This window comes from Pararge aegeria, chromosome 26, assembly GCF_905163445.1.
Source record: "Pararge aegeria chromosome 26, ilParAegt1.1, whole genome shotgun sequence".
NCBI lineage: Eukaryota > Metazoa > Arthropoda > Insecta > Lepidoptera > Nymphalidae > Pararge > Pararge aegeria.
Window position 1 is genome coordinate 7,758,413 of NC_053205.1, and position 22,786 is coordinate 7,781,198.

General features: G+C 38.9%; 3 protein-coding genes across 3 annotated transcripts; 2 read left to right on the forward strand and 1 right to left on the reverse strand.

The window, feature by feature from the left end:
- Positions 1–774: 774 nt before the first annotated feature.
- LOC120635478 lies at positions 775–7,517 on the reverse strand. The gene is made up of 4 exons (XM_039906502.1): positions 7,179–7,517; positions 5,831–5,996; positions 4,838–5,000; positions 775–2,777 (listed from the first exon to the last, which is right to left on the reverse strand). The coding sequence occupies exons 1-4, from the start codon at positions 7,471–7,473 to the stop codon at positions 2,400–2,402; spliced, it is 1,002 nt and encodes a 333-aa protein (XP_039762436.1). The 5' UTR covers positions 7,474–7,517; the 3' UTR covers positions 775–2,399.
- A 331-nt stretch (positions 7,518–7,848) lies between these two features.
- LOC120635466 (proteasome subunit alpha type-2) lies at positions 7,849–15,849 on the forward strand. The gene is made up of 6 exons (XM_039906490.1): positions 7,849–7,962; positions 8,146–8,222; positions 8,381–8,479; positions 12,315–12,471; positions 13,063–13,218; positions 15,641–15,849. Exons 1-6 carry the CDS (start codon positions 7,922–7,924, stop codon positions 15,813–15,815), a joined length of 705 nt encoding a protein of 234 aa, XP_039762424.1. The 5' UTR covers positions 7,849–7,921; the 3' UTR covers positions 15,816–15,849.
- Positions 15,850–19,877: 4,028 nt separating this feature from the next.
- Positions 19,878–21,398, forward strand: LOC120635168 (translation initiation factor IF-2-like). The gene has a single exon (XM_039906102.1). The coding sequence runs from the start codon at positions 19,878–19,880 to the stop codon at positions 21,396–21,398; it is 1,521 nt and encodes a 506-aa protein (XP_039762036.1).
- The last annotated feature ends 1,388 nt before the right edge of the window (positions 21,399–22,786 follow it).

A 22,786-nucleotide genomic window follows, 5' to 3' on the forward strand; every position in this document is an offset into this window, starting at 1 on the left:
CCTAAGGAATAAATTCAGTTTAAGTTTAATTCGATCAAACAAATTCGACTTACTACGTTTTCCTTCGATATGGAGCCCCGCTGAGTATTAGGTACCGTAGGTAAATGACATAACAATTATTTTGTTAGTAAAATTTATTATCATAATATATTTGTAACATTAACAACAACTATAAAAGTAACAATAAAAATGCACTTATATAATACTGTATTTTACTATAGACAATATTAAATGCGAAAATGTGTTTCTATATTTTTGTGTGTTTGTTTGCTCTCCCTTAACGCTCCAACTAAGCATTCAGCTTGATTTTTGGAATTGTTAATTGAAAGGATGGAGAGCAACGTCGGCCATTTATTAAAACAAACGGATCCTAAGGGAAATGTTGAAAAACGCGGAATGTTTCACTGCCGCGTGCGTCAACAGTGAATGGTTGTTTTTTTTTGTTATGTACTTATGTACACGCGTTAGAAGTTATACTTAAGCGTAAAAAAAATAATCTTTTCAAAAATTTTACCTTTCGCCTTATTCTACGTTTGTAGAAAATTTGAAACACTAACAGACAGTTAGTTATCCGAAAAAAACCTAGTTTCACTCAACATTAAAATTTGAGATTTTTGGACAATTTAATCAATTATGTCACCGGAAGGAGCCCGCAGACTTTGAAAATTCAAAGTGTACACTAACTTCAGGGTGTCGGTTTTTAGTGACGGTGTGCGCGCGCATCTTAAAAATTTACTCTCATCTTGTTTTCCCGAACGCGCCAAAAGAAGTATAACTTCAAAAATACCACCTTTTTTGAAGTCGTTTAATAATAAAACAAACTTCATTACCTTTGTCCTTAGAATATAATGGCAGTAGTTTTTTAACAATCGTAATGTAATCACTAATTATTACGACTATAAATTTACTGAACCTAAAGAAGAAATCTTTATCACTACGCCTAAAAGGTACGGTTAATAAGTTTATTTAAATGCGTGTGTTTACACGTGCAATAAACCGGTTAAAGAACAGTTTGATACAGTGTTTCTCAAACTACCAAACCTGCATATACATAATTGTTATTTATACCGGTTAAAAACTAGCGTAAGTAGCGTTCCAAATACAATTATATCTACAAAAATATCGATTCAAACCGGTTTAACCGATCAATGGATTCAGATTACACAATTTCATAGTAAATTTACGCGCAAGGATTCAAATCCTCTGTCATAGTTTATATGACAGATGATGTGAACACGTGACCTTTTAACCGTTGGTCACAGATAATATACGAAAAAATTACATGTAGAACATACAAACCCACTTTAAATTGCCCAGTGTCTCGGATCTTCTTGACGACACGTGCAAGAAACCGGTTAAAGAGCGGTTTGATAGAGCCTTCTTAAGACAACCAAACCTACATAAATACCGGTCAAAACCGGTTTATACCCTAAAACGGATTTAGCTACCACAATTTCCTATTATAGAATACTGTTTCCCCGCAAGAATTCAAATCATCGATAAATTCACATGAGAGGAAAACAGTTCAAAGTTTCTTAGACATTGTGTACATGTACAAGAAACCGGTTAAAGAGCGGTTTGATACAGCGTTCTTAAATCAACAAAAACCAGGGCTCAGAAACCGAAAAAAAATTCATACCGGTTTGGGTCATTTACCGCGGTAGTGGAGTTATTTCGGTTAAAGTTCCAGTTTCGTTTTTAACCGGTTAAACAGTGAAACCGGATAAACAGAGAAACCGGTTCTTAAATAATTGCACTCAATCGATAGAAATGAACCGGTTGTATAAACTTCAATTACAGTTCTTTTTGTGATTTATTATTAAAAGTACGAGTAATCTGAAGCTGAAACGTTTAGATCGCCATTAGTTATTCCATGCACAACATTTTTTTTTAATTGCTTGCTTTTTTTAATTTAGGCAAAAGTGTCATCATATTATAGATACCTAAATAGTTGTTATTCCTAATACGAAGCTTTTTCTATTTAAACATTTTGTTTTATAAGAATCGACACAAATCTATTCAAAAAGATGTTGTATAATTTATACCATTATTCGTTCTTCGCAGTGTAGCAGCGAAGTATCACAAAATTTATTCTTTTATGAATGTTGTTATAATAATTTTTTGGTGTGTCTTATGAATAAATAAATAAATAAAGGTTAACTAACAGGTAAGGCATTTGTTAAAGTGACTAGCGCGTCTTGCATAAATAGCTTAATTAATGTTTATTAAACGTTATGAAATCTTTTTCTCAATTAGAACGGTAACCTATAGCATACCGGTTTGTTCAATCTCATAACCGGTTAAACACAGTACATTAAAATAAACCGGTTATTAACCAACATTTTCCGGATAATTTCAGTTACAACCGGTTTAAATCCGTAATAAATATAACGTAATGTTTACGCGCATGGATTCATATCATCTGTCATATTAACGTGTGAACACGTGACCTTTTGACCGTTGGGCACAGCGATACGGAACAGTTTGCCTTGGGGCATACAAACGCACACTTTAAACTGCCCCGTACCATGAAACTTTTCTGTCTTATTTAGGGGTAAAGCGATGGGTAGATATCTAACATCTATAAACACCCCCTCTTTACCGCTCAGCACCACGGACCCGTTTATGGACTTCAGGTAGATATCCTGGTCGGCTTTCCAGAACAGCTCCTTGGACTCCATGTGGGTGCCTTCGGCGCCTCGTAGGTGGGCTGACGCCTCCGATCTGAAGGTAAGGTCTTCGTCTACCGGGGATGATATACGTTTGGTTGACACTTGCTGTGAAATCGAAATGAAATTCGAGATTTGATAAAACTGTGGGAGAAGACATGGATGGATGGATGGATGGATGGATGGATGGATGGATGGATGGATGGATGGATGGATGGATGGATGGATGGATGGATGGATGGATGGATGGATGGATGGATGGATAGATAGATAGATATTTATTTGCATAATACACACGTTTACATAGATGTAATTTCAATATCATTTGCGAAGTCACAGTGTATTGCCATTAGCTGGCGTGCAAATATACAAACCATTGGTTGCAATTAACACATAGAATCAATTTAAAAACATGCAATTTTAATACAGTACAATAATACAATTGCGGTAATAATAAATAAATAAATAAATATACTACGACAATACACACATCGCCCCAAAGAAAGCGAACCTTGTTGGCACTAAGATGACTGATTAATATTTTTATGAATATAATACACATAAATACTTATAACATACAAATAAACACCCAGACACTGAAAAACATTCATGTTCATCACACAAACATTTTTCTAGTTGTGGGAATCGAACCCACCGCCTTGGACAAAGAAAGCAGGGTCGCTGCCCACTGCGCCAACCGGCTGTCAACTGAACAACTGAATAATAATTAGAGTAAATATATATATATACTAGCTGTTGCCCGCGACTTCGTCTGCGTTTGATTTTGTTTTTAAAGTATTCAGTATCGCTAAGCTTTAAATGAGTATAGTAGTATATATATATAACATGTGACTGCCAATTAATTATAGACAAATAATTTGCAATAAAATAAAATTGTGACTATAATTGAAGATCTAAGCTATCCTATCTCTTAAGTTGGACCAGGCCGCTCACGGTGAGCCAATTTAATTTAAAATCGGTTAAGTAGTTTAGGAGTCCATCGCGGACAAACATCGTGACAGGAGATTTATATATATTAAGATATCAATCAGAAACAATTATTGATAATTCGTGTTCAATGTCAAAATAAAATACAAATGACACAGTTGTTTTTGTCATATTGGAAAAATCATCTACGGAGAAGAAATTTTTACCTTGCAACCATTTCTTCAACTTTTTTTACACTGAGGGTGGGAGCTCGACTTCACTTTCGGGGCGCCAAGTTCGAGTCCCAGCACGCACCTCTAACTTTTCGAGTTATGTGCGTTTTAAGTAATTAAAATATCACTTGCTTCCACGGTAAGGGAAAACATCGTGAGAAAACCTGCATACCTGAGAACTTTCCATAATGTTCTCAAAGGTGTGTGTAGTCCTTCAATCCGCACCGCTTTTTATGAATAATATACATAAATAATACACAGATAAACACCCTGACATTGAAAAACTTTCACGTTCATCGCACAAACATTTTTCCAGTTGTGGGAATCGAAACCGACGCCTTGGATTCAGAAAGCTGGGTCGCTGCACACTGCGCCAATCGCCGACTGTCAGAGGTGATACAATATCATCGATAGCCTATAATAGTTCACTGTTGGACTAAAGGCCTCGCCCAATGGGAGGGGTTTTTCCATAATAAGCACGCTGTGCCATTTGATAGCTTTATTGAGGAATCTATGAAATAATATTTAATGTCCGCCATTTCGTGGCGGCGGCCATCTTGGACAGATTTTCATCAAACATAGCTAAAAACGCTCCTAGCTACCTCAAAATCGAAATCGGTTCATCCGTTCGGGATGTACGATGCCGCAGACAAACACACACAGACACGTCACACTTATATCGCTTAGTCGTCGGCGTCGGGGGTTTCAAATTCAAATTCAAAATTCATTTATTTCAAGTAGGCCTAATATAAGCACTTTTGAAACGTCAAGTCTGTCTGTTTGTAGTGATTCTACCACCGGTTCGGAAGGCAGATTCTACCGAGAAGAAGCCGGCAAGAAACTCAGCAGTTGCTCTTTTCCAACATCAACAATTTACATTTTGTATTTTAACATTCATTTTTCTATCTTGTGAGAGCTGAAAGCGGAGCCGGATGCTTCCAAGCAACCTTGTCATTAAAAAATTCATCAATTTAAAACAACAAATTTCATCAGTTTAAAACAGTATACCTTAGCGTTCAGGTTGTTGAGAGAGTTGCCGAGCGTGAGCGCCGCGCTTGCCGTACTGAACACTTGCTCGCCGGAGTCAGGATCCGTCAGCTCCAGGGAACTGACTCCGCGTACGAACACGCCAGACGAGTTCACCGCCAGCTTTGTCTCCGCTCGGGACAACCTATACAAGAACTGACCTACGTTAATTGCTTACGCCAATTGTCAATATTTTGGTGCATTTTTGGCATGTAGAGAAAACGCAATTTTGATGCATTTTTGGCATGTATAGAAAACTTCTATTATAGTATAAAGGACTACGTAATCGATAAAAAAGCTTGGGTGTGAATTACGATGTCCGATAATGAGACAACTAGATAATGCATTATACTAAAACTTTCACTGTATTATATACCTTTTTTTTATTGTCAGTGTAGTATTTTTAAATAGGTAATGCGTAAGATACAATTTTTATCTTGTTACGCCAAATAAGTATAGCTTCTAACGCGTGTACATACGAAACTCATACCCGTAATCGGTTTCTACGTGACATCGTACCGGAACTCCAAATCGCATAGCGGCACGTAAGCCTCCCACCCGACTGGACCAGTGAAAATTCAGAAATTATAAATTTCCAATTTGGGCACCATGACCTTCCACGTAAAACCAGAGTTCACCGCAGCGCCAGGAAGGCAATAGCTAGTTTTCATAATAATCTTGGAACATTTATGTTTATCAGTTACCTTGTGTTATGAAAATTAAGCTTAATTTGCTATACTCTGTTAACATATACTCTGTAATTTGTAATTTCTTCAATCCGTATACTCCACACCACACAGATCCTCTTCAAAGTACCCTCTACACACGTTGTGCTCCCAAACCAGAGCATTCGCAGGAGATGTTTACTTTACAATGAATAATTGTTAAGGTAACTTAGATCACACCATACAGCATCTCCTGCTGTTCGCTGAGTATAGCAAAGTAAAGTAACGCCTGCTTCTATCCAATAGTTACCTTGTCTGTAAATTAAACAGCACTGATCCATTTTCACTCGTTAAGGACATAGGTGTGTCTCGGAAGCTCTCTATCAGACCATCTCTCTTGTACACATGGTCTAGGTTTGCTGAGCCGAATAATTTCATTGCATTGTGCTCTGGAAGGAATTCCATGCTTTCCAGACCTGTGGAACACCAAACTCCTTATTTTATTATAGTTATAATTGTTGTACCAAGAACATGTCCCACTTGATGAAAAATAGATAACCATTGGATATAAACAGACAAATACTTCAGAGGTGTAGGCGTCCAGGCTTCATCATGGGACTGGCTGAAAACCAGTGCTGCGCGTTTTAGTATGCAGCTATACTGAGCCAGCTCCTTTGTCACTCTTTTTTTTTATACTTTAACAATTTTATAACACAAATGTGTGGCAATAAATAAGATTTTTCTTTCTTTTCTTTTCTTTCTTTCTATCATATTAACACGGGCCCACTACAAAATTGTGACAGATTTCCTTCTAGAACTACTAGTATTATTTTGTTAATTTTCAAAGATTTTTTGAACTTAAAAATGAACCAAACAATTTTCCGACCCAGGAATCGAAACTAGGACCTCCTAATCCAAGACAGCCATCAGACCAATAAGGCTTTTAATTTATATTATTTATAGGTCCATTCTATTTCCCATGAGTAAAACGGGTGTAAGAAATGACGGGTGATGAAACAGATATGATTTTATGATCCTTTTAATGCCCACAGCTGGGAATGGGCCTCCTCTAAAATAGGAGAGGTAATTACAGCGTTGACCCACCAAGCTAACACAGGTTTGCGGGTTTTAACATTACTGAATTGCTGAATTTAACTAAGGTAAACTTTTTACGCAAAAGGGCGGATACTAGTGACTTTTCAATAGAATATTATCTATCTATCTATCTTGTAATGAGGCCCGATTCAGCGGATGCACTTCGACCCTCCAGGATCTTTTGTGCTTGCCCCGTCCTTGAATCCCCTCACCCTATATAGCTTCAAATATCCACTCTAAGAGTTTGATTAAAGCTTTTAGATTGGAGGCACAGTAATCCTCTGGTTGTGGATAGGCCACTCCCAAAAGGTCCAACCGCTTTCTAGCCAATCCGTCGCATTCACAAACTCGACGTTCCTTGGACTCGACGTCCTCGTTGCAGGCCCTACACGTAGGGTCATCAATTATGCCCATTTTGAGCAGCATGGATCCTGTGCCAAAGTGTCCTGTTATGGCCGCTATGGCGTATGCTAGAATATTAACAAGCAGACGGATCGCGAAGGAGATAAAATAAACAATTAAAATATATATTTTGCTCGCCTATATACATAAAAAATGAATACCTTGACCAAGTCGCAAGACTGCGAGTATCGTAAATGTTAACACCAAATTTCCAATAGCCAACACAAACAACAGGCAGACGAGGGTCCAAAACGCAAAAGTCCTTCTTCCTTTATGCAAGGCTTTCGTAACATCGTTTCCATTCTTATCGGAGTAATTTTTAACACTATTCGTTTTATGTAAAAACACTTGACTTTGAGATGGCGTTTTCGTGAGAAGCGCCTTCTCCCCTCTATTTCTCTCTAGAGTATCAGACATTGCTTCGGAATAGGGCGAGACGCCGCGTATGTTAGACATTATTTCGTTATTCGTAACGCTTAACAGTTTTTAGAAATACGGAAACTAAAAATAGCTTCCCTGTATGACATATATTTTTGAAATCGTGCGCGCGCATTATTGAGCGAACACTCTAATTTCCTATTGGTCGGATGTATAGCCAACAAATTTTAGCAGATTAGAGTACTTGGATTTTTGTTTATGAAACCAGTAAGTAACAATTTTGACGTAAAGGTTTTCTATAATCTTCTTCTCTTTTAAGAGTAAGATATCACACAAAAGGAACGTATAATGATTTTCTTGAAATATAGCATAATATTAGCATAAAATTGTAATTTTCACTATATGTGTACTGTGCACTATACTGTGCTTATGATGCAGCACCTTTTTTAGTGATATATAGTGTAGTCTATAGCAGTGTTCTTTAGTCTTTTGTTAGTTTTCAAATTTGACAATTTGCTTTGTAATCATGGCGTCTGAGCGCTACAGTTTCTCTCTTACAACTTTTAGGTATTTTTTTGAGTTTTACATTTAATTATCGCTAAAAAGAACGCAGTGACTTATAATCTATCCGGGCTTTTTAAGTTTTTCATAAAATGCTTTGTAAAACTAATGTAACACCGGTGTATTTTAACTCCTACTTAGAAAGTGTTTTTTGGTCGAAAACTTATTATTTATGCTATTTCATTGCAGCCCGTCAGGTAAATTGGTGCAAATCGAATATGCTTTAGCCGCTGTAGCCGCCGGCGGGACGTCCGTGGGTATTAAAGGTATTTATTTGTGAATTTTTTAGGTTAATGTTTAGTCATCCCCGGAGATTTTAAATAAAAAAAAATGATATTTTCTTTTTGATTATGCACTATTTATTTCGTGTAGAAAAGCTTAGCTTTTCAGGCATATTTTAACTCTGTTATATTCTCTGTTTCAGCATCAAATGGGGTAGTGATTGCTACTGAGAATAAGCACAAAAGTTTTCTCTACGATGAACACAGTGTCAACAAAGTCGAGATGATAACAGGACATATTGGTATGTCTATTTCGTATTTCTATATCAACATATCAACCTATTACCTGTCCACTATACTGCACGGGTCTCGCAAAATGAGAAGGGGTTAAGGCCTGTTTAATGCATTAGTGTTCAACTTAATAGAAACAAACATAAATCAGTGGTATCTGCATATTGTCGTAGGAAAGTGCAGAATTCCTTTGTGAGGACGAGTAAATGCTTTTATAACATGATACTGAAGGTAAGATTAAATTTACCTTTACCTAATAGTACGAGATCCCGCTGCAAAATCACTACGTTCATTAAGTAGTGAGTCAAACAAACATTAAGTAGTGAGTCAAACAAACGACGCATGCGCAATGGCTTTAAATACTCACACAGCTGGCATTCGCCATCCTCATCTAACAAGTGGCGTTGCGCGCTAACTCTCTCTCATTTTATCTCGGATATCTCGCGTTTTTAACAGATAGCACTTCTTATTTGCGGTTATTTTTTCACAGGCAGAAATATATCATAATATTAGAACAAAAAATTAGCTTTAATTTGATATAAAGAACATCTGTGTAAGTCATAAATGTATATCAAAATATTACCTGCTTACACCTGGCTGCGAGGTAGTTGCGGCCGAGTGTGCAACGGCACCTATGGATTTTAGAATTCTTTACATGAATTGTTATGAGGTGGATGATATTTTATTTCAAAGAGAGGTGAACGAAATTTTTTTTTGAATATTAATTAACATTAATTTAATTAAAATTACTTGTGGCCACTTTTGACTGGCTGCGGTGTTATCAGTGTATTCTCCTATTCATAAAAGTATGTAAAAATGTTTATTTGACTCACTACTTAATGAACGTAGTGATTTTGCAGTGGGATCTTAGACTATAAGTTTAAACTATATATTAAAACACATTTAAACAATTGTGGTTACTACACGATTGATGAATTCCTTAATGAATAGGCTGCTTGGAAGAAGGCCACTCCGCACTCATTTCTCACAAAACTTCTAAAGAGAAAAATTCTAAAGATTGTTAAACCACAAAAGGATGTTAGAAAAGAGCAATCTGCTGGGCTTCTTGCCGGCTCTTCTCAGTGGAATCTGCCTTCCCAACCGGTGGTAGTCACTACAAACAGACTGACTTGATGTTTCATAAGTGCTTATAAACAAGACTTACTTCAAATAAAAGAAATTTGAATTTGAGTGGCCTCCACATGCTATTGAGAGCATTAAAAAGAACTCACAGGCATTCAGGTTTCCTCGCGATGTTTTTAATTGCTAGGAATTGAACTTGTCCCTCCAAAAGGGAAGTTAAAGTCCTACCCACTGGGTTATCAATGCTTCTATTATATTATTATTATTCTATAATAGAATAAGCAGCTTTCGGTGATGCATCATTTCTTGTGCCCTTTGTCTTTTGGTGTTTCCAGTCTGTGTGCCAGTGATTTTGCAGTCACTACATATTCAGGCAAGGCATTCCACATTTGTATAACTCCAATAATTTAAAATGACATTATGAGATGGTGATAACAAAAAAAAACACCCGGCTAAGTTTGTTGTGGGCTTCTTCTTAGACAAGGACGCGTTTGGAACCCTCGTAGCTTTAGTTTTAAGTTTACGAATGTGGTTATCGCCATCATCTCACTACCGTGTAATTCTTATGTACGCATCAAAAGTGCCACCTATGGGCCTACTTGAATAAATGTTTTTGACTTTAACTTTATTGCTGATAAACTGTTTTATTATATTATTTATTTATTTCATATAAGTCACTCCGAACGGGTAATAACTATAAATAATATCAAGTTTCAATCTAAGCTAAAACTCTTGTGCACACGACTTCCAATTAGTATAAAATTAAGAGCTAGTAAAATAAATATACAAAATATTGTAATTGGTGTGTTTAGGATATTAGCTATCTATTGAATGAAATCAGTAAAATTATATGACACTAAGGAAAAAACAATTGCATCAATGTGATGCAATTTTATGAATTAAATATAGATAAATAAGTAACCAGCGACTCTGTGGCAATCACTCCTAAGCCCTTTTCTACTCAGCTCTACGATTTAAATGAGAGATGACTTTTATTTCAGTCTTATAGCGACAGTTCTAAAGTTTTTATATAGATTTCAGAATTTATAATATTGACATTGCTTCCAAAAACACAAATAGTAAAAATTATTAAATGTCATGCAATTTAATAACCCAAATATAATTGAATGGAATATTATTTGATATCAAATTCAAAATTCCTTTATTCATATAGGCCTATCGCAGGCACTTATGAAGCGTTCATACATACATGTTTACATAATTGTAAGGGGATGGTGATAACTTCTTTCGCCAACTTAATCCTAAAGCTACATAATGATAATGATATATTTATCTATTGTTTAAAATTACAATACCATATATTTCTACCTAATAACTGTTTGGAGCTGTATCTTATTAATAAAAGGATTTACCTGTGAACCTGTGAACTCTAGTGCTACAATGTCTATGTCGCTACTTACTTGCTTTTTCGGAAGGACACTTGCCGATAACCACCTAAGGGGTTGCTACGACGTCACCGGGGGAGTGGGGCGAGCGCGAAAGCTCGCCATGAGAAGAGCCCCAGGGCTCGACGACATCGGGGGGGGAGTATGGGAGACGTCGACCCGAGGGTGCCTCCTGCGAGGACTCGGACCTCGGCTCGGTTCGACGTTAATCTGACTGTTGGTGGACTTTTGGACTAATCATTGTTTAGTCCGAACGCCCCCGTGACCGTGGTAAGGATCCACGTCCGGATGACGTCAGAAATCGGGGCCCTCGTCTTCGCCGGCGAAGACGCTGTGTATGTTGCGTGTGTGTGTGTTGTTGGGACACGTTGTCGGTAGGTCGCTACTTAGCGATAAGGCCGCCTTTTGTATCCTACTTCATTCTTCATGTGTTTGTTCTTTTTTTTGTCTCGTTTTTCTGAGTGGTGTACAAATAAAGAGTATAAATAAATAAATGTTGCAGTGGAAGAATAAGCCGTAGAATTAGCTTCGCAATAAATGCTTCTAAATTACTTGGGAGTCAAAGTTTTTGCTCTTAGCCATTGTGGAGTGACACTTGAAAATCCTATTTGAACAAGATATGTCTTAAAGATATAAATATACATTAAATTCAAATTCAAACTTCCTTTATTTATGAAGGGCCTATCACAGGCACTTATAAAGCGTTCATACATATTTATTTACATAATTGTAAGGGGATGGTGATAACTTCGTTCGCCAACTTAAATCTAAAGCTACGAGGGTTCCAAACGCGCCCTGGTCTAAGAGCCCACAACAAACTTAGCTGGGTAACTTTTTTTTTGTTATCACCATCTTCCAGTAAATTTATATTAAGCTATGAAGCTAGAGCAATTCACACCCAAGCTTTTTTGTCATTTAAGTAATCCTCAATATTATGATAGGATTTTTCTGTAAGCTTACGTTTAATATAAACTTTGAACTGATTGAGAGACATCTCAAAGATTTCATTTTGTAATTTGTTATATAATAATATATAATTGCCCTTGAATGAATTTGCAATTTTGTGTAGCCTAGTAAACAGCACAAAAAGTTTATTTTTGCTTCTAATATTTATATTATTACAGTCCATTTTCTTTTTAAATTTTGATATACATATTTATTTTACATTAAATACATAATTAATACAATGTACTAAAAATTATAAAAAAACAAATATATACATATATGATGATTATAGCTTTATTAGTAACAGCAATAATTGAACATATTTATTTATGCATAGCGTAAGACCATTTTCGGTGGGGCAAAACTGTCAATTCAAAAGGTGTACATCATAAGACATACAACCTTGTTCCAGGCATGGTCTACTCTGGCATGGGGCCAGACTACCGGCTGCTGGTGACGCAGGCTAGGAAAATGGCTCAGCAGTACTTCCTCATGTACCACGAGCCCATCCCCACTGCGCAACTAGTGCAGCGAGTAGCCACCGTCATGCAGGAGTACACACAGTCCGGGTAAGGATCATTTTCAAAGTCTGATTGGCACAGTGCCTCACAATATATTTATAACAAGATAGTATTTGTAAGACAACATTTTAGTCTTTATAAACAAAAAGTGGATATAAACAGTAGACTTACAAGAAATGGTCATAAATTAGTGACATCTGTATATCGTCTGCGAAAGGTGCAGAAGTCATTTGTGGGATTGAGTATACGCTTTTATAATATGATTCCTAAGGTGATTTTGGACCTACCAATGCATACGTTTAAGGAATCTGTTAAAACACATTTATTACAGTGAGGTTATTATACAATTAATGAATTTCTTAATGACAAGGTTGCTTAGAAGCATCCGGCTCCGCTTTCATCTCTCACAAGATAGAAAAATGAATTTTAAAATGTAAAATTTAAATTGTTGATATTGGACAAGAGCAACTGCCGAGTTTCTTGCCGGCTTCTTCTTGGTAGAATCTGCCTTCCGAACCGGTGGTAGATACACTACACACATACAGACTTGACGTTTCAAAAGTGCTATATTAGGCCTACTTGAAATAAAAAAAAATGGAGAAAAAAAAAACTATATTTTTGAACATGCACCTTTTTCAGAGGCGTCCGTCCGTTCGGCGTGTCACTTCTGATCTGCGGGTGGGACAGCGATCGCCCGTACTTATTCCAGTGCGACCCATCCGGCGCGTACTTCGCGTGGAAGGCCACGGCTATGGGCAAGAACTTCAACAACGGCAAGACTTTCTTGGAGAAAAGGTATTTATAATTACTGCAAAAATGCACAAGTTTATCATTATAAATAAATAAACGTACTACGACAATACACACATCGCCATCTTGTCCCAAAGTAAGCGTAGCTTGCGTTATGGGTACTTAGATAACAGATATAATTTATATAATAATTTTTATGAATAATATAGGTACATAAATACTTATAATATAAAGATAAACACCCAGACACTGAAAAATATTCATGTTCATCGCACAAATATTGTCCAGTTGTGGGAATCGAACACACGGCCTTGGTCTCAGAAAGCAGGGTCGTTGCCGACTGCGCCAATCGGCCGTCATTTTATATACATAGTTATATAATACAGTGACAAAGAATCGCTAAAATATTGTATTTATCTAATGACTAGCTAGCTGTTGCCCGCGACTTCGTCTGCGTTTTAGTATTGTTTTTTGATGTGGCATTAAATGTAGTTGTAGTTTTAAAAAAAAAACAAGTTTTCAGTATAGCTAAGCCTTAAATGAGGGGTTTGCTGCTGTCCACTGAGGAGTTCTGTTCTCTATCTCCAACCACAGTTTTTGCAAAATTGAAAACATATTATAACCTCTATATAGCACAAAAACAATTTTTTAAATCGTTTATAAATTGTCGGAGTTATGGTGTAAAATCGTCAAACACTTTCATCCCCTCTCCCAAAGGAACCGAGCTTAATGTCGGGATAAAAAGTATCCTATATTACTTCTAACACTTCCAAGAATATGTGTACAAAGTTTCATGAGGATCGTTTAAGTAGTTTTTGTGTGAAAGCGTAACAAACAAACTTACATTGACATTTATAATATTAGTAGGGTTATAATGTGATACGTGTATTAAGAAAAAAATGCGAAGTACACACTTCGCATTTTTTTTTCACCCCCAACTCATTGTGGGAGAAGCCCCGATGTGTTGCTGATGTGATGCTGACGGCGAGCTCGGTCTTGTCCGGTCGGAGGTGAATAGCCGTGGATAAAAAATTCAAAAATTCTAAATTTTGAATTCATTTATTTCCACTACCACTGATAAGAAGCCGGCAAGAAACTCAGCAGGTGCTCTTTTACCACATCAAATGCTTACATTTTTAATTTTAACTTTCATTTTCCTATTTTTCGAGAGATGAAAGGCCGGATGCTTCCAAGCAACCTTGTCATTGAGAAATTCATTATTAATCAAGTAATAAATGTGTTTTAACATATTCTTTAAACTTATGCATTCATTGGTAGGTCCAAAATTACCTTAGGAATCATATTATAAAAGCGCATACTAAATCACACAAATGACTTCTGTACCATTCGCAGACGATATGCAGATGACACTAATTTGTGACTAGTTAGTAGTTACCGGTTGCGGGTGGTAACTACAAAGAAGTGCCGCTAAGCTAGCGTTCCGGTACGACGCGTTATAACCTATTTGGGGTTATAGGTTTAATATAACTGCTATACGCCTACCGGGTTGGCAGTTGACACGCATCTAAAACTTTCTTGAACCTTACGCTTCTAAATCCGTGATACATTGTCAGTTGTTTATATTGAAGTTCAGACAACTGAGCTTCTTCAAAAATTAAAGACAAAAGTACTTTATATTAGTATGATATGCAGTATTCACAACCCTTATACATTTTGACTGAGACTTTCGTTAGCGCGATGCAAATGGCGTACAGCGCCATCTGTTCTCGCGGCCATGAACTTAAACAAGTACGGATACTTGTATCAGTTGAAAGATTGCAGACAGCGGTGATGGCACCCCGGCACGCACCTCAAATTTTTCTATTTAATGTGCGTTTTATGCAATTAAAATATCTCTTGATTTAACGGCGAAGGAAAATTTGTGACGAAACCTGCATGCCTGAGAGTTTTCCGGAATGTTCTCAAAGGCGTCTCATCATATCAAATCATTACCGAAATTGAAGTCGAGCTCGGACCCAACGCGCTATCACCGCTTTGAATCATTACCGGGCTGTATGGTGGTGTATAACACCTGAATGGCGGTAGGACTTCCCCAGACGAACTGCCACAAAAAGCTATAAGTCATTAAAACGGATGTTATCAAATCCTTCTCTACGTTTATTATGTAAAGTGAGGCTTATTACTAAAACATTAGTAATATAAGAAGCATTTCCAAATTCCAAATAGTTTTAAACATTTAACTCACTGTAAGCATCAAAAAAGCCAACACTTTGTTTTTTTTGAAAACTACTTCAAATCAATGTAGTCAAAATTGCAAATACATATTGAGAGAATACCCTATATTTTCTTATGAAAGGGCAGAATTACATAGTACCTTTATTAAATGTAGAGTTACTAAAACAACCTATTGAATAAACAATTAAGATAACATACGAGTTTAAATACAGATAAATAATTAACCCCACGGTAATGAAATTATAACTTATTGAAAGTATACTTCTTTCAGGTATACAGAAGAATTGGAGCTGGATGACGCAGTTCACACCGCGATACTGACCCTTAAAGAAGGGTTCGAGGGCGCGATGACGGCTGACAACATCGAGGTGGGGATATGCGACGCGGCCGGTTTCCGCAGACTCGAGCCCGCGCACGTCAAAGACTACCTCGCGAACATCCCGTAATGCGTTTTTTGAATAAACGAGCTTATTATTTGCATTGTGGTGTTTTTATTTTATCATTAAAAAAGGCTAGAGCCCATATCTATGAAAAACAGTTGGTAGAAACTAGCATGCAGTGTTTTCTTTTTTCTGCCAGCCTTCGTTATGCTTCGAATGTAACCAAGGAAATAAGGTATTTTAATCTGTGGCTACCTAATTAAAATATCTTTTAAAACTGTGTGAATCCAGGAGTGTAACACTACTATATTAGATGGTTCACTAGTGGTAAAACCGAAATGAAAAACTCCAAAATTTAATAGTTTATTTTGCTGTTCAAGAACTGTGACATTGCAATATAATTGCAATGAACAAACGCAATGTTGACCCGCGCTAACACTAGATGGCGTTAGTGGTAGCAAAGTGGATTTTAGATCGCGCTAAGGAGATTTTCACACTAGTACAAGACCGCGCCGCGGCGCGTCGATTTTTGTAGCATTCCTAGCAATATTACCTGCAATATTTATAACATACAATTTTCAATTTGGTGATAGAAGAAACCGAATTCTGATGCTTCCAAGCATCCTTGTTATCAAGAAATTTATCAATTGTACAGTAACCTCGCTAGGTCCAAACTCCAAAATTACCATAGGAATTATATTATAAAAGCGGATACTCAATCTCACAAATGACTCTGTACCTTTCGCAGACGATGTGCAGATGACACTAATTTTAAATTTATGACCATTTCTTGTAATTCAACTGTTTATATCCAATATTTGGTTATATAACTTACATTTTGTCTTTCAAATTCTATATTATTATAAATATATTGTGAAGCTACAGTATGACATGACAGTTAGGTACAGTACAGTACAGTACCTAACCTAACCTATACCTATTTCTTGAAACTACCACGGAGGGATTCGCGTGATTTAAGTTACATATATTGATCGTTCAGCTCTTTTCAGCAATATAAATATAGTTTTGCCCCATGCTATGCAAAACCCCATAGGACATAACACTATCAAAGTACGCAAAATAAACAATGCTAGTATTTCAACGTTAGTAATCCTTCTAATTTAATTGAAGAACTGAACTAATAATTTAACATTGAGTAATTAAGTTTAGCGGGATAAAGCAAAGTCCATGGACCGTATTTCGGTGGTTTGTAAAATATAAAATTATCCGTAGCTTAAAGAATAATGTACAATGGCGCCATCTGTTATATTTTTTTACAATAGGAAATTATCATATAGATGGCACTCTATATGATAATTTTAATAAGTAGGTAATCCGATAGATGTCGTTAGAAGCCTTTACAGATCTAAACTACTGTCTAAAAATAAATAAATAGTTCAAGAAACTAAAATTACGTTTGTAAAAATAACCCAAACTAATTTCTATTAGAACTTTAGTAGGATAGCGATGAGGCCACGAAAAGATGCAAATAAACATAACATACAAATATCACTTTATTAATTTACTTTATAAACTTTTTTTTTACTTTATAAACTATGACAATAGGTTATACGGGTACGAACCCTCTTTTGGGGTAATTTATTATATTTTATTTGTATTTTTCTTTTAATGTTTTTCATTTCATTTATTATTTTTTAGATCTTTTAAAATACTATGCTACTTTTTTACGTGTATATTGAGATGGGTTTTACCTGAATTAAACAAAAATTATAAAAAATTATAAAAAAAATATGAACTTATCGTTTTACAACCTCGCAATTCACTTCATAACTCTCCAGAGAACGATCCAACCCGCCAAGAAGAAAACTCTGAAATCCAAGAAGTTTGATTGGTTCCCGCCGTTATGCGGCGTCAACCAATCGGAGAATGACAACCGATCGTCTCGTTCAAAAATAAGATTAAATTAAAAAAATTACAAAGAAGTGGAAATTATAATCTAGTTAAATTTAAATCCTAACAATTCTACCGTTTAGTTCAGTTTATTTATAAAAGCGTGATTTTTAGTTGATTTATAGTTGAAAAAAAAAAATCGGTAACCCATGGACTGTCAAATTTTAATAATATTAGAGATATGACCTAAAAATATTAGTTTTGAATTAAAATAAATAATAGTTTAAAAAAAACTAAAAAACACGCTTTTTATAGAAAACCGAACTAAAAAAACAGAAAATAAATTTTAATAAATTTAAATTAAGAATACTGTTAATAAAAAAAAAAAAATACTTAATTTAAGATATTATCAAAATAATTATAACTTTACAATTATCTGTCAATAAAATATTTATAACTATCGACACCATGCACCCCTCGCTTTTTTAATATTTTTTTTTTTATTCAAACTATTATTAATTTATATTTATTGAAATTTTTAACACTATTTTTAATTAAAATTTATTTTCTAATTTTTTAGTTCGGTTTTCTATAAAAAGCGTGTTTTTTTAGTTTTTTTTAAACTATTATTTATTTTCTACTTTTTAGTTTGGTTCATTTTAAACTGTTATTTGATCTAATATTCCATAACAGTCCCTACGCGGGTGCTGCTGAGTGCCCGATCAGAGTGTCTCTCGAAATGCAAGTTCTAATTATTATTTAAAACAGCCCATTAAAAAGTATCAGCTAACGCCCTCTACCATCTAGTAGCTTAATGTTTTCTGTGGAATTTGTTAGGTACGCGAACGCCATAGGTTTTTTACATTTGGGTCTAGATGGCGCTGTAGTATTTGTAATTAATAGTTCGAATAAATAATAGTTAAAAAAAAAACAAAAAACACGCTTTTTATAGAAAACCGAACTAAAAAATAGAAAATAAATTTTAATAAATTTAAATTAAGAATAGTGTTAAAAATTTCAATAAATATAAATTAATAATAGTGTGAATAAAAAAAATATTTTATTGTAAAAAAAGCGTGGGGTGCATGGTGTCAATAGTTGTAAATATTTTATTGACAGATATGAGTAGAGTGATTATTATTTTGATAATATCTTAAAAAGCACCCCACGCTTTTTTTTAAATAAAATATATTTTTTATTCACACTATTATTAATTTATATTTATTGAAATTTTTAACACTATTCTTAATTAAAATTTATTAAAATTGATTTTCTGTTTTTTAGTTCGCTTTTCTATAAAAAGCGTGTTTTTTATTTTTTTTAAACTATTATTTATTTTCTACTTTTTAGTTTGGTTTCTTTTAAACTGTTATTTGATCTAATCTACTATCAATTCCGTGATAACTTATTTAAAACAGCCCATTAAAAAGTAACAGCTAACGCCCTCTACCATCTAGTAGCTTAATGTTTTCTGTGGTATTTGTTAGGTACGCGAACGCCATCTGTTGGAAACGCCTTAGGTTTTTTACATTTGGGTCTAGGGTTTTTTACATTTGGGTCTAGATGGCGCTGTAGTAATTGTAATTAATAGTTCGAAAAAACTAAAAAATCTTATTTTTTATATTGAAAATTGGAATAATCTTCTCAGATTAGTGTATTGCCATCGATCCTCGATATGTCTACAAAGTTTGAATCAAATCTGATCGTTCAAAGTGGGTCAAAATCGCGCCCAAAGAAGTCGGTTACAAACAAACATACAGGTGAAGCTAATAAAAAGCGTGTAAAAAATCAAAAAATCTTATTTTTTGTATTGAAAATTGGAATAATCTTCTCAGATTAGCGTATTGTCATTGGTCCTCGATATGTCTACAAAGTTTGAAAGAAATCTGACCGTTCAAAGTGGGACAAAATCGAGCTCAAAGGGGTCGGTTACATACAAACATACATACAGGTGAAGCTAATAAAAGCGTGTTAATTAACATCATTCTTGCCTTATCTACTATAGATGAAAACTATATAAATCAACAAAAATCTTATTTTGTAAATTGAAAAATGAAATAATCTTATCAAATTAGTGTTGTGTATAAGGTCGATGTCCTCGATACTACTACAAAGTTTAAAATAAGTAAGACCGTTTGAAGAGGGTCAAAGTTAAGTTGTTTTTCTTTGTTATTGTTACCTATTTTTAAGTGTTAACAGAGGTTGTCGGCTGGCACTTTACTGTGCGGTCCCTGATCGTCGGCCCGCCTGGCTTTCCAGACGGGTGGACCATTGGAGATGACGGATGACTTGGGCTCATCCGGAATGGATGGTGCCCCTGGTCCTGAAACGCGCCCGCGTCGCAGGGCGGTCGCAGTGAGGGGAGGAGCTTCTGCCCGTACCCCTATTGTGGCGAGGTACTCGCGCCGTGAGGATTCGGCCTCGCCAAGCTCTCGCAACTCATCTGTCTCAAGGAGTACGACCCCGATTCCTAGGGGGAACTATGGGTTAGGGAGCGCGACGGCTGAGCTTAGGGCGGCAGAGGAGGAGACGAGGGAGAGCGGATTGAGTCGGTTCCTCCGGGACCGCGTGGTGGGGCGGGCGGCCCATACTACGGTCTTAGACCCAGAGGAGGGGATGGCGAGTGAGGAGTCTTGCCGAGAGGACCCCACCAAGCTCGGCACACAGGAGCTGCGGGCTTGGGCGGGAAGGAGCACGGCGTCCATCATACAGTTGGCTACCAAGTCCAGCCATCTGAAAGGGACGTACGTGAAGAAGTTCAAGGAGGCGGCCTCGGAACTCCAGGCCATAGTGGAAGCCCTCACCACGCGGAACGAGGCCGAGGAAACCCGCCGTCTGCAGGCGGATAAGAACCGCCTCCGCTCTGAATTGGAGATAATCAGGGCGGAGCAGAAGGCGTATCGGCGGGACTTCACTGAAATGAAGACCGCGATGGCCAAGGAGGCAGCGAGGGAGGCCTCGAAGATGGCAGCTGAGGGAGCTTCGGCGAAGAAAGCGGCAACGGGTGCGCCACCTGCTTCGGCCCTGCAGGCGGATGTCCTGGAGGAGTTAAAAGCCTCCATAGTGGCCGCAGTTGGGAGGATGTTGGACGCCCGTTTTGCAGGGATTGAGGAGCGCCTTCTTCCTGAAAGGGTCGTCCGCCCACCGCTGTCCTCAGACAGAAGGGGCCCGGCTCCTCCCCGTACGGCTGGAGCTCCACAGGCAGGTCGGGGCCTCTCGGGCGGCCTCGGAGCGAGCCCGGCCTCAGCGTCGCCTGGGGCACCCCCGGCGACGGCGGGCCCCAGCCGAGCAGCGCCGCAGGAAGAAACCTGGTCGGAGGTGGTGACCCGAAAAAACAGGGCCAAAAAGACTCCCACCAGCAATCTCCCGACGGCAACACCGAAGAACCCTTCCGCGGCGGCCGCTAAGCCCAAGCCAAAGCCCAACCTGGCCCCGCCCAAGACTGCAGCCGTAGTAATTACCCTGGCTCCAGAGGCGGCCAGGAAAGGCGTGACCTACGCTCAGGTCTTGGAGCAGGCGGAGAGAAGGGTAAATCTGGAGGAGCTTGGCATTGGCGCGGGGATGCGGATTCGCCGCTCTGCCACCGGGGGCAGGCTACTGGAGTTGCCTAAAGAACAAACTCAGGACCAGGCTGAGGTGCTCGCGGAACGTCTCCGAATAGCATTGGAGGGAGTGGCGGAGGTCGTCCGCCCTACGAAAACGGTGACACTCCGTGTTACCGGGTTGGACGATTCTGCCACGGCCGTTAAGGTTGCGGAGGCGGACGCCCTCCGTTGTGCCGGCGGACGGCTTCGCTGACTGAGTCGAGGAAATCCTCAAATTCTGCCAGCGTGCGGTTAGGGGAAAAGTACAGGCCGACAATGGTGTACTGTCCCCATCCCGCAACCACAAACCCGGGACCCCTCTCGAGAGGTGAGAGGGGAGGGCCCGCGCCGCCCGCCGTAACAACGACTACCGAGTCACACATGTCCCCAACCCAGCGTTCCTGGGTGGGGACATGATATGGCTCGCAAGCCACAACTATGTCGATAGACCACTCTGCGGCGGACTGCAGTAGGAGGTCCTGAGCCCCCGCAGAGTGGTTTAAGTTCGCCTGGAGTACACTGATATGCCGTCTATTCATTTGACGGCATATCAGTGTCTTCGGTCTGCGCTGGGCCACTTCGGTCGCTCTGAGAGGGGACAACTCGGGCTTTCCCTTGAGGGGGGTGGCAGCTCTTCCCGCCCATGATGTGCCCTGACGGCTGAGATGCATCCGCGCAGACGGCACAGCGCAGGGGCCTCTCGCATCCTACGTGCCTGTGGCCCTCCTCTCCACACCGGTAGCACATCTTGCTCCGGTCGGTTTTGGAGGGGCACAAAGACGCCGTGTGTCCCATACCCATGCACCTGAAGCAGCGGAGAGGGCGGTGCTCCAGCGCCTGGACTCCTGCTGAGCTCCAGCCCACCAGCAGGCGTCCGGCATCGCAGACCTTTTTGGCCGCGTCCACTGGGCAGTAGACAGTGGACCAGCCAGTTCCCAAGGAGCCCGTCTGCACCTGAGTTGCCTTAACCGTGGTGAGCGAGCAGCCCCCTGCCCGAGCCACCGCCTCCGCAACCTTAACGGCCGTGGCAGAATCGTCCAACCCGGTAACACGGAGTGTCACCGTTTTCGTAGGGCGGACGACCTCCGCCACTCCCTCCAATGCTATTCGGAGACGTTCCGCGAGCACCTCAGCCTGGTCCTGAGTTTGTTCTTAAGGCAACTCCAGTAGCCTGCCCCCGGTGGCAGAGCGGCGAATCCGCATCCCCGCGCCAATGCCAAGCTCCTCCAGATTTACCCTTCTCTCCGCCTGCTCCAAGACCTGAGCGTAGGTCACGCCTTTCCTGGCCGCCTCTGGAGCCAGGGTAATTACTACGGCTGCAGTCTTGGGCGGGGCCAGGTTGGGCTTTGGCTTAGGCTTAGCGGCCGCCGCGGAAGGGTTCTTCGGTGTTGCCGTCGGGAGATTGCTGGTGGGAGTCTTTTTGGCCCTGTTTTTTCGGGTCACCACCTCCGACCAGGTTTCTTCCTGCGGCGCTGCTCGGCTGGGGCCCGCCGTCGCCGGGGGTGCCCCAGGCGACGCTGAGGCCGGGCTCGCTCCGAGGCCGCCCGAGAGGCCCCGACCTGCCTGTGGAGCTCCAGCCGTACGGGGAGGAGCCGGGCCCCT

What these genes read in the sequence shown, in the direction of transcription:
- LOC120635466 (XM_039906490.1), top strand. Translation starts at nt 7,922, where the DNA reads ATGGCGTCTGAGCGCTACAGTTTCTCTCTTACAACTTTTAG. An exon ending in TTCTCTCTTACAACTTTTAG is followed by an intron (nt 7,963 to 8,145) that starts GTATTTTTTTGA and finishes ATTTCATTGCAG; the next exon opens with CCCGTCAGGTAAATTGGTGC. An exon ending in AAGACTTTCTTGGAGAAAAG is followed by an intron (nt 13,219 to 15,640) that starts GTATTTATAATT and finishes TACTTCTTTCAG; the next exon opens with GTATACAGAAGAATTGGAGC.
- LOC120635478 (XM_039906502.1), bottom strand. Translation starts at nt 7,473, where the DNA reads ATGTCTAACATACGCGGCGTCTCGCCCTATTCCGAAGCAATGTCTGAT. An exon ending in AGTCTTGCGACTTGGTCAAG is followed by an intron (nt 5,997 to 7,178) that starts GTATTCATTTTT and finishes GGTGTTCCACAG; the next exon opens with GTCTGGAAAGCATGGAATTC. An exon ending in TCAACAACCTGAACGCTAAG is followed by an intron (nt 2,778 to 4,837) that starts GTATACTGTTTT and finishes TCGATTTCACAG; the next exon opens with CAAGTGTCAACCAAACGTAT.
- LOC120635168 (XM_039906102.1), top strand. Translation starts at nt 19,878, where the DNA reads ATGACGGATGACTTGGGCTCATCCGGAATGGATGGTGCCCCTGGTCCT.